General features: G+C 41.2%; 1 protein-coding gene across 1 annotated transcript; it reads right to left on the bottom strand.

The window, feature by feature from the left end:
- Window positions 1–6090: 6090 nt before the first annotated feature.
- On the bottom strand, window positions 6091–10402 carry pim1 (Pim-1 proto-oncogene, serine/threonine kinase). The gene is made up of 6 exons (XM_023403704.2): window positions 9952–10402; window positions 9594–9700; window positions 9420–9470; window positions 8880–9246; window positions 8073–8249; window positions 6091–7967 (listed from the first exon to the last, which is right to left on the bottom strand). Exons 1-6 carry the CDS (start codon window positions 10031–10033, stop codon window positions 7753–7755), a joined length of 999 nt encoding a protein of 332 aa, XP_023259472.1. The 5' UTR covers window positions 10034–10402; the 3' UTR covers window positions 6091–7752.
- Window positions 10403–11100: the final 698 nt, after the last annotated feature.

Raw genomic sequence — 11100 nt, 5'->3', positions numbered from 1 at the left:
TAGACTTAATTACAAACATGAAGTTTGAAAAATGTGCACTTCTGCCAGCCAGTGAGGATCCAATGAAAGACCCTATTGAGCTGCATCATGACAAGTGTATGATCCAGGGTTTATTTTTGGTCAGGATATGTCTATTTACTGCTTTAATTACAATCATTCCCCAACAGAGTGCTAAAGGAATAATTAAATATCTGGGGAAATGCACTTATGTGCTTTCATGCCAACAGTTAGATGAGAAGATTGATGCCACTCACATCTTTCTTATTTCAGCATGAACCTAGAGCCAGCAAGCGCTTAGCTTAGCTTAGCTTTGCTTAGTTTAAAAGCTGGAATCAGGGTGGAAAAGCTACCTTGCCTTCGTCCCAAGTTTTAAAAATCTGCCTCTAAATGTTACTATTTAGCAGGTATTATCTTGTTGAAGTCCAACAAAAAGGACCTTTCTTTATCATGGTTACAATAATAAGCATGTGATTAAGGTGTTTTGTTGGGTTTGCTGTGTTTTGTTGACACATCTTTGTTGCTCTATAAGGTGTTACCTGACTTCCTCCTTCGCTCCCGCCACTAGAAGTTGCCTGACGACACATGGGTCATACTATGGGTTATAATAAACTACTTGTGTGTATGTATATATATATATATATATATATATATATATATGTATGTGTATTGCCCTTACCATACGTTTTGACATTTTGACTTAAAGGGATAGTTTTGGTTATTTGACATGGGTGTGTGAGGTACTTATACATAGTCAGTAACCATTTAAAAAAAATAACCACCAAAAAAGTCAGTATCAGTTGAAATGCACGCTATATATGTAATTTGTTTGCCGCTTTATTTTGCAATGAAACAAGACTTTTCTTTGAACGATCGTTGAACTACTGTATCCATACGCACAAGGGCACCTAAGTCACACACTCTTTAGAGGCTAAAGCACGTTTTTGTAGATGGCTCCGTCCACAGCAGTACATCCTCCTGTCTGCCTCTCAACACTGGTAGAGCGCTGATCTGAATCTACTGTAAGTAATACACTGACTATAGATAACTACTTCACATAAGCCCACGTCATATAACCTGAACTATCACTTTAAAATCTGTGACATTGCTGTAACTACAAAAAAGCCATAGGTCAATTCAAAGTCACAAGTATCATGATACAAACCTTGAAAGCTTTTTTATGACTTTTAACCAGAAGATACATTTGTTTTCCTGTTCATCGTATCACTGTATTTGATGTATTGCTGCCCCACCTTTGTTTTTTTCCACACATTCTTAGTGAATACAAACAGTACTTAATTCACAATTACGTAGTTCAATGTATGTGTTGTAGGCCTGTTTCTTAGTTTCATAATCTGCACATGATTTCCCATTCATCTATTATCTATTGGCAAACTGTTTGGGTAAGAATGTGAATGTGTTTGTCATAGTGTTTATAGAGGCAGAGGACAAACACATGCAGATGAAGACATACAGTGACAGAGGGAGAGATAGGGGTGGGAGCTGGGGGGCTAAAGGAAGTTCCTGACAACATTACCCAACAGCTCCAGCTCTGCGTCTTACAGTTAGAACAAGGAGGTTGATTATGCAACAGCTGGGCTTTGTCTTTCTTTCTCATAAGAAGAATGTTTAGCACATGACTTATGGGAACAAGACAAAGATGAGCCAATCAGCTCTTCCTGGTGAGGCGGTAAGAAGTCTCAGCCCAATATTGCCTGCTGAGAATGAACAGCGCTCAGATGAGAATTTATTGCATCGCGGCCTTCTGTACTGTGATCAAAACAAATTACACTCATTATCACACATAAGGTCTCTCCAAGGAGAAACAAATGAGTTGTCAATGTGTCTTTTCTTCTGAAAGATAAACATAGACAGTGTTCTGCAGTCTGTGGTAGTTATTTCACACTGTGTCTTATTTTAGTGATGACTCAGTGTTGAACTAAAGCAGTCAAGTGAACTCTGCGGGGGAAACATTGACTCACGGACAGTCCATGCAAATACCCGACTCAGTATTTGACTCCAAAGACAATTTGCATGATTAGTCTTTCCATGTGTGCAGGGAAAAATGTGGTCAGCAAACAATGGTCGTATGAACAATAGGATATACCATAGACACAGCTGGGCCCAGTGGATACTTGTAGTCATTATTCAGGGAATAGTTTGACAGATTGTGAAACAAGTTTTTCACTTTCTTATTGAGAGTGAGATGAGAAGCCGCTCTCATGTCATGTTAAATATAAAGCTGCAGCCAGCAGCGGGTTGGCTCACCTTAGCTTTAGCCTAGCCTGCTTGTCAACAAGACACTGTTGGGCATTTTTGACCAGTGGTTTTTGCAGCGATGAAAAAACACGATGCTATGTGTTAATAGTCAAGTTTCCGTCTAATTGTAGAACAAATTTTAACTTTAATTTTTCAGAAATTCTGCAGAAAAACAAACAACTAATTAATGCACATTTTCATCCACTACTGTCATGCGAATATCAAAAATTGGGCATGTGGCAAATGTGGTGGAAACTGCATTTATGTTTGTTTCATGTATTAATTTGTAGCTTACAGTGTCCTCATCACCCAGCTCCGGTTTCCATTGCATTTTCTTTTCAATTTCTGTTGTTTAGTGAAGATATTTTGCATCTCCAACTGAATAAAAGCTCCATCTCACCTGCTTTCCAGTTTTAAACACATGGGAAAATTTAGAACAGCAGAACTTCTTGGTTGCACCCTCGGACATGTGTAACAACACAAGCCAACATGCAGTTAGATGTGGTGTGTGGTTCTCGGAACGAAAGGGGAAATGAACGTCGGAGTCATTCGCAGAAAAACTACCTGTGGTCCCCAATACAGGGAAATCGCATGTTGTCTCAATACCTGCAGCAGAAAGCCAGTAACAGATCAAAGGATTACTGAAGACTGACTTACATTTTGAATTCATGCCAGAGATGACATCTTATTTTTAGGATTGGTTTCCTTTGATAACTTCTTTATTTGATACAAGGATATATACAGTGAGCCACTACACAACTTTGTACATTCAGAACTAGAGATGTGTGTATGCTTTGAACGATAAAAAATTCTGTTGGACGGGTTGAAGGCTTGCACAAGCTGATTGGGGAACGTATATCAGGGATAGGCCTTGTATTAGATGGTGCTCAAGGAGTGTGACCCTGGAGGTCAAGTCTGTGAGTGTGTGTGCACCCGGGGAAATGCATTAGGAAAACCCTAGGTTAGTTAAACGCTTTATCAGAAATGAGTGATGTTGTGTGTAAGCAGTAATTACCCACGTGTCACTTATGCAGCTCTGCCTCAACTGAAACATAAGTTAGAAATAACAGTTAACCTGGCTTCTTATTGTGCAACATAACAAGACAATGTCATTAAAAACATTTGCTTGAATGTTTTTGGTTGTCTATCATATCAAGTGCTTGAAAAGAGAAGATTGAATTTAGCTTGAATTTACTGTAGACGGAGATGCAACTAACATGACTGCAAGTCTACAGCCATGATAACAGCTCTGTGTGGCTGAAGTGCTTTGAGCTAAATGCTAACGTCAGCTTGCTAATGCTCAGAATATAAATGCTAACATGCTGAAGTTTTGCAGGAAATGCTATAAACTATAACTATCAGAGTAGTAGAGTTAGCATGCTATCATGTGCAAAGCTTTTGAATAATCTCTTTTAAATGTTACATATTTTTACATTGCCTACTTGTGTTGTAATTTGTTTGCACGTGTTTCTTATTTGTTGAAGCACTTTATAATTTCTGATTGATTAGTGCTATATAAATAAACTTTATTATTACTATATTTCATAATTAGCAGAAGACACAAAAAGTAGTTATTTGTTCATTCATCAAAATACTGGTCAAGTTAAAATTTTGACCTGATGGTGGTGCTACATGAGAGGTTAAGCTGAAACAAGCTGTGAACATAACATTGAAATACTACTACTTTTTAATGTGATATGGCATTCTTGCTATCATACAGTTGCCTATTTGTACATTCAGCAGATACAGGGCAACATTAGCTTTCATTTGGAGTCATTTTTCTAACAACCTGGGGATATAAGTCCAATTACTCATCTCCTTTTAGCTCTGTTTGTACTAATCTCTGGGAAAACATCTGTCTCTAGCTGCTAAATGCTGCACCATGTTGACCAGTAGTCCCTGGTAGCATTAAGTTAGTGGAAAGAGCAAATTAAAACAGTAGCGTTGTGGCTGGAAATCCAAAAAAATGAGCTGAAAGATGCTCCAAAGCTCCATAATGTTGAGGGGAAATGGCAGATGCTTCAAAGAGATGGTATGATGGAAGCATTTTGGCTTACATCAGCATCCTTGTACTTCAGTCCCCATCCATCGTTTCAAATTATAGCTGGTAAATACACACTGTATTCACCAGACAGGCACTAACTGGGGCTGATGGGCTGCAGCAGCGTTTCCAACCTCCATGTATTTTGCTGTTGTGTAAATCTTCGTTTCGCTGTACGTGGGGTCTCAGCAGCGCTGTCTTGAGGAAGATTAGCAGTGAGGCCAGGAGTCCCTCAGGAGCATCACAACTGATTAAACCTACAACTCTTATCTATCCAGGAGAGCAGGTCCATGATAGGCTTCTGCCTGTGGCTCACTATCACTGCTCAAGGGTCTAGATTAACTCAGAAGAGCATCTGCATCTTATTAGAGGGATGGAGACAAGCGGTGGCTGACAACACAGCTGTGAACTGGCAGAAGGTGATTACTTTGTACAATGACAGATGCTTTGAGGAGCAGTGGTGTAAGTACTCAGATTCCACCAGTGTAAAAATACTACAGCAGGATTTTAATGTTGTAGCTGGTCAAAGTAGAGCTAATTCTAACTCTATTATTTACCACAGGTTAAAGAGCACAGTTAAAGCCAAGAACCCAAGACCTGCAGCAGCCCCAGGTTCGCTGTTTCTCAACTGTTTGTAAGTTGATTAATAACATTTTTTAAAGGAATTTGCACCATTAAGAATATCAACTAAGGTGGGTCCTGCATAATTACATAATCGTTGTAGCCCTGTGCCAAATCTAGCTAATTTAGTCTGTGCTCGCTTTGGCCAGGCAGTACTCCCGAATAGAAGCTCATAATTTCGGAGGGGGGTAACAGGGGACCAAAATCCATCTATTTAGATAATCTTTATCTGCAATACAGCTGCCAGGTAAATGTGATAGATATTTAAGTTATTCAAGCAATGTAAAATAGTGATATTGCTTTTATACAAGTTCTACGAGCGCTGTATTAGTTGAATAAGCAACAACAGATTATGATTTGTTTGTTTGTTTCATCATTTATGTGGCAGTGGCAACACAAATAGTTCTGCAAATGGAATGGTAGGGGACTGTTGCTAAGCAACACATACATTTTTCTGGCCTGCATAGTGCACACTAGCTTGCTACTTTGTCTACACGTTACTTCAGGTGTGCGCTAATGTCAACTCATTTAATTCAAATTTAATTTCTAGAATATATTTATCTTTGCAATGTTTGTTACAATCTAGATGGATAACGGCCGTTAATGTCACACTGATTAATGGTTAATAGAACACCTGTAAAGCGGAGTCATACATGTCGTTAAAAGTCTCAGTGCTGTTATACTCTATACCAGCACTCATGGTATGCCTCTCGCCAAATCAAATTACTTGGTCTGAAATAACTGTTGTATAAGAATGAACAAATAGCTATTAATAATGTGTTGTAGCTGTAATATCTCAGTTTGTAGTAAAAAAAACAGTTCTTCTGTTTTGAGCTTTTCTCCCTTATAACAACATATAAGCACCCCTCCCCTTTTGTTTGCCACCTGCCTTCTACCAGCCTGTCTGCCTTTATCGCTTCATCTGTTTTCTGTATCCGCCGCTTTTCTACTTAAGTGTCGAACAGGAAACCTGCTGACAACTTATAACCATTTGACCTAGTAAATTCTGTTTGTGTCAGAATACTATGTATGTCACTTTTGTTTCAACCTTTTTTAGATCAATTGTATCTACCCTTGCAAATCTATGGTTTCACCTTGATCTTAAGATTTGCAGTACCAACAGTAAATTTTAGAGGCAACTGTGTTACTTGAAGAAATACAAAGGAATCAGATTTCATAGTTAAAAAAATATTTATTGAATTGTATAAAAATAGTTTCTAACATAATTTACAATTCTAATTTGAATGGATGAAAAAAAAAACACAACAATCCAAGCTGCAATCATGCAACCAATAGAGATTTATCATTCTCACATCTCTCACACTCACACACACACTCACACACACACACACACACACACACACACACACACACACACACACACAACATTCAGATTTCACTCGCCCCCACAGCAGACAACAGCGCAACAAAACCAGTTACCATCAGTAGACGTTCATTGTTTACATACATTAAGATGGAAGTGCTTTCGGGACTAATTACACAATATTTACAATACATACACAAACATACACACAAACATCTGCTCTTTTAAAATTTCAAGCCATAAATATGGTCAAAAAAAGATCTCATCTTTGTTTGTCTTTTAAATAATCTGTGGGCCCTTCAGTGACTGTGGAATGAAATATATACGTACAGCCGAAATTCTCTCATAAATAAATAAATAAAGTCTGTGACAAAAATGCTCATCGAATGTGAGAGAAAGAAGTCACAGCAATAATAAATATTGTTATTATTTACAATTCTTGTCCCCACCGAATTTTAAGACCTGTGTGAGGCACTGTGTAAAAATAAAAAAAAAAAATTGAATTGAAGAGCAGAGGATGTTGTATTTCGGTATGGTTTTAAGTTTGCATTGTGGTGTGCATTCAGGTGGATGTGAATGAGTGGTTGCCTAAGCCTTGTGTTTGTATACAGTACAACACGAGAAGAGGAGGAAGCGGAGGTTGTAGAGTAGAGGTGGGTGCTGTAGTAAAGAGAGTGAGGTAAGTCCAGTGTTTCTTTTTTATGACTTGTTTGTACAGGTTGCTGCAGTAGCTATGAGGTTGTCTGGTTGCTAATGACATTGGAGTAGTTAGAAGTAGTGATAGTAGTGGTTGTAAATGGCATAGGCTTTACTGATCTAGGCCCATGAGAGGAAAAAAAACAGCATTAAACGATATAAAGCCTTGTACAGAGTAAGGAGCAAAAGGGTTGTTGAGAAGAGCCTTTTTGCTTTCACAAATTCAAGTATTTTCAGGATCCCCCAACAATCTCACAGAAGGCACTTTTTAAAAAAAAAAAAAAAAAATCATGCTTCCCTTCGCCAACACTTCCGCTCTTCCCACTCTGCTGTGACAGCAAGAAATAGAGGGAGAGAGCAGAGTACAGTGCAGCAAGAAGTTACGTAACTCAGACTGTCCACTCGCCATTCAGCAGAACAGTGAGCCAATGTACTGTATTTGCTCAGTGCAGGTGTCTGTGCATACAGAGCATGCCCTCCTACAGAATGATAAACACCTGGTGCCCAGATCAGAGTCTTGAGAAGATGATGCTCTGACACTGATGCCGGTCAACGACTGGGAAAATCAAGTAGTTGGGTGGTGAGAATGGAGAGGGTGCGGCCTGCCAGGTTCAAACCAAGGGTTGATGGTTTTGTCATAACCTCGGCCTCCTCTGTGTGTAGTCCTTTACACCTTGCTCTCGTCTGTGCTGGGACAGTCGGCCTGTGAGCCGCCCTGCTCCCCCTCCTCTCTGCTTCAAGTCTGTTACATAAGTCTTTTGTAATAGTCTTTTGTGTCAGTGCAGTCCAGTTCGGACCAGAGTTTTTGCCTCCATCACCGAGCCACGGCCACAGGGGTGGGTGTGAAGGCTGTGGGCTCGTGGCTGATGCTGTGCAGCCTAATCTCTGTGGTGGTCTTCTCTGTCTGCACTGTGGGGGGAACTACAGAGGAGGATGTGCTCTGCATCCACGAGTGGTTGATGATGTCCTCGAAGGATGGACGGTCTGCCGGCCGCAGGGACAGACACCACTTGATCAGCTGCTGGCATTCTGGAGGAAGGAGGACAACCAATAAGTCCAGAGCAACAGACTGAGTATGCAAATATTACACACCTGTGATTAAAAGCTAGAACAGGTATAGCAATGTCAATTTACCTGTGGAGATTCTTCTCCGGAAAAGGACCTGTCCTCTTATAATCTCCTCATCGTGTTCAAATGGGATGTCCCCACACACCATATCATACAGCAAGACCCCCAGGGACCAAACTGTGGCAGAGCGCCCATGATAGCGGTGGTACTTGATCCACTCAGGCGGGCTGTAAACTCTGGTGCCTGTCACACAGGAGGAAATGAAAAGAGAAAGACATCTTTAAAAACTGTAACCTTGTTTAATAACTTTGCACAAATAAACACTAATAACAGGGACATCTAAGCTGATTCTGAGTGACAGTAATTTATAAAATCATTGTTATTATTGTAGTAAAATTGACAATGAAAGCATTGCAGAGAGGGTTAAATAATTAACAAAGAATGCAGAGCTTTTTTCTGAAGTTATTATCCGGGCTCAGGTGCCAGGGAGCGTGACAAGCAGGGCGTGTGCGTGAGAGGAAGAGGGAGGGAAGTGTGCGTGGGAGGGGGAGTGGACATGTGACTTTGTTTACAAACTTTGAGTTGTAAAAATACATCTCTCCTCCAATGGGGGGCGCCAAAGCGAAGGCAATACTGCTCAGCCTGTATTGACAGGCTGCTCTGTGTGCGTATGTGTGTGTGTGTGTGTGTGCGTGCGAGGGGGGGGGGTGTCAGAGATGGCACAAGATAGGAATGTACGCTCGGGTATGGGACACATATCATAAGACAAAAGAGGTTCTGATGTTGAAATCCATAGAAACATATTACTGTATTTAACAAATAACAATAAAACAATGTCTATATTGCAACACGTTTTTAGCAATGATTACTCACCATCAAAGTCTGTGTAAATGGTGTCCTTGAGTAGGGCTCCGGATCCGAAGTCGATGAGCTTCATCTCCCCGGTGCGGAGGTCGATGAGGATGTTCTCGTCCTTGATGTCCCGGTGCACCACGCCGCAGTTGTGGCAGTGCCGCACGGCCTCCAGCACCTGGCGGAAGAAGCTCCGCGCCAGCTCCTCCGGTAAGGCACCTTTCTCCGTGATGAAGTCAAACAGGTCCTTGACGTTTTCGGGCCTCTCCATCACGATGATGAAGCTGTCCGGTCGCTCGAACCAGTCCAACATTTTGATGACGCCGCGGAAGCCCGTCCCGACTTTCTTTAGCAGCACAATCTCCATGGGAACCCGGGAGCCGTTAGGCTGAAGAGATCAGATATAAATATTACTATTTCATACATACATGCTGAATTGAAAAAAAATACCTCCAATAATACATGTTTAGCTCCCTTTATGATACCAATACAGTTTTCTGTTATATAATATATGAAATAAATACATATTAACATTAATTAGGATTATAAACAGTTTCTTACCAGCTCTCCCCACTCGGAGACTCTGTCCTTGGCTACATGTTTGACAGCAACCTAGCAAAGCAAAACAGAGACCACGTCAGACGACTTGTTCAACAACCAAACATGTGAAGCAGTTGCTATAAAATGCAATACGTCTCATTACAAAAATAAAACAAACACATAAGACATACTAACCGGAGCTCCGTCGGCTATCCTCGTACCGGAGTAGACGGTGCCAAACCCACCGCTGCCCAGCACTGCGCCGACCTGATAAAGCTTCTCGAAAGGCTCCCTCTCCTTTACTGCAAAACAAATATAAACATAGCCGGTAAATACCAGCGGACAAAAAAAAAACACATACAGCAAAGTAACTGCAGGATAAAGACGTCAAAACATAATAATACTGTTAATATTATTGCCAGTAAATGAACTGCCGTCCTTGAAAATTAGCAAGTAGTAGCGTGTGTGGACTGAGCCATGATAGGCGAGCTGCCAGCCATTGCTGCTGCAGCCCCGTCCTCCATGACAACACAGTGGAAAAAGGGCGTCTAACCTTGATGAACTTGGAGCTGGATTTTCGCCGGCATGTCTACAGTGGAGATGTGGGCCAGAGAATTGAGCTTGGACAGCAGCATTCCTTAAAGGATATCCACCACAGGACAACGACGTCCGTCTTCTTCGTTTTCAAAAAAAAAAGTGGTTTATAAGAGTAATTTTATTCCGACAGCGCGACTCTCCCGTCTCCCGTGTAGAGCTTATAGTCCACGTTGCAGGCACAAAAATGCGGTAGGGATCCTCTCATCCGCATAGGAGAAAAACCGCGTGTGATCCAGGGTAATGTAGACAAAAACGGGTCCCGGCTATCGGTATAACTGAGTTTGCCTCAAAAACTAACGTGAAACCACGGCTGTTCCACGCAATGTTTTGTAAACAGTTGAGTAAAATTCGCGACATAAACAGATAAAGCGGAGTACAGATCAATGCCTCCGTCAGACACCGGCTCATGGAAATGTTGAGCGGGGGGAGGAAGGTTATAAGGCGGTAGTAAGAAGGCGTTGACAAAGCTCCAACGTCAGCCATGGCGCCGCCCCCTTTCCTCTCGCTGAGCCAATAGAAACGCAGATAGGCCTTCCAAGCGCTTATGAAAATAAGGCCAACCTCATAACCGCCCGGGCCAGACACAGACGTGGCGGGAATCAAAACGCGCCAAAAAGGGGGGAGACTAAAGTAATAATTATGAATTCATGTTGGATGGAAATGCAAATTCAAAGCCAAGTGCTCCCCCCCTGTCTCTTCCCTTCGCAGGAAACTGATTAAGGGAATAGAAGATATGTATAGACCATTATTAATAGGCTTCAGCAAACATGAGGAACGCATCAAGTTACTGAAACTGGATGTTATAGTCCGTTCTGTTCTATTCATTATTTAGATGCTATTCATGCTTGATATTGAAGTTTCTGCTCCATTGCAGTGCCTCATAATTGTTCACTGTTCTCTGCATGTTGTGTCTGCCTCTGACAACAGAAACAGACTGTTGCTGTTGGTTGCACTGAAGCATTTACACACTAATAAAGACATTTTGCATTAAGAGACGCAAACAGCGCCCATACAACCTGAGAGCAGTTCATCAGTCGCATCCCAGCTATTCTAACCCCCTGCCATTTACCTAATTATTTTCACATTAAACACAGAGGTTTACTGG

Source organism: Seriola lalandi, unplaced genomic scaffold (assembly GCF_002814215.2).
Source record: "Seriola lalandi dorsalis isolate HSWRI2012SDOR001 ecotype SW California unplaced genomic scaffold, Sedor1 jcf7180002054178, whole genome shotgun sequence".
Taxonomy (NCBI): domain Eukaryota; kingdom Metazoa; phylum Chordata; class Actinopteri; order Carangiformes; family Carangidae; genus Seriola; species Seriola lalandi.
Note: the sequence above shows the minus strand (reverse complement) of the source record. Positions and strands in the feature narration are given on the sequence as shown.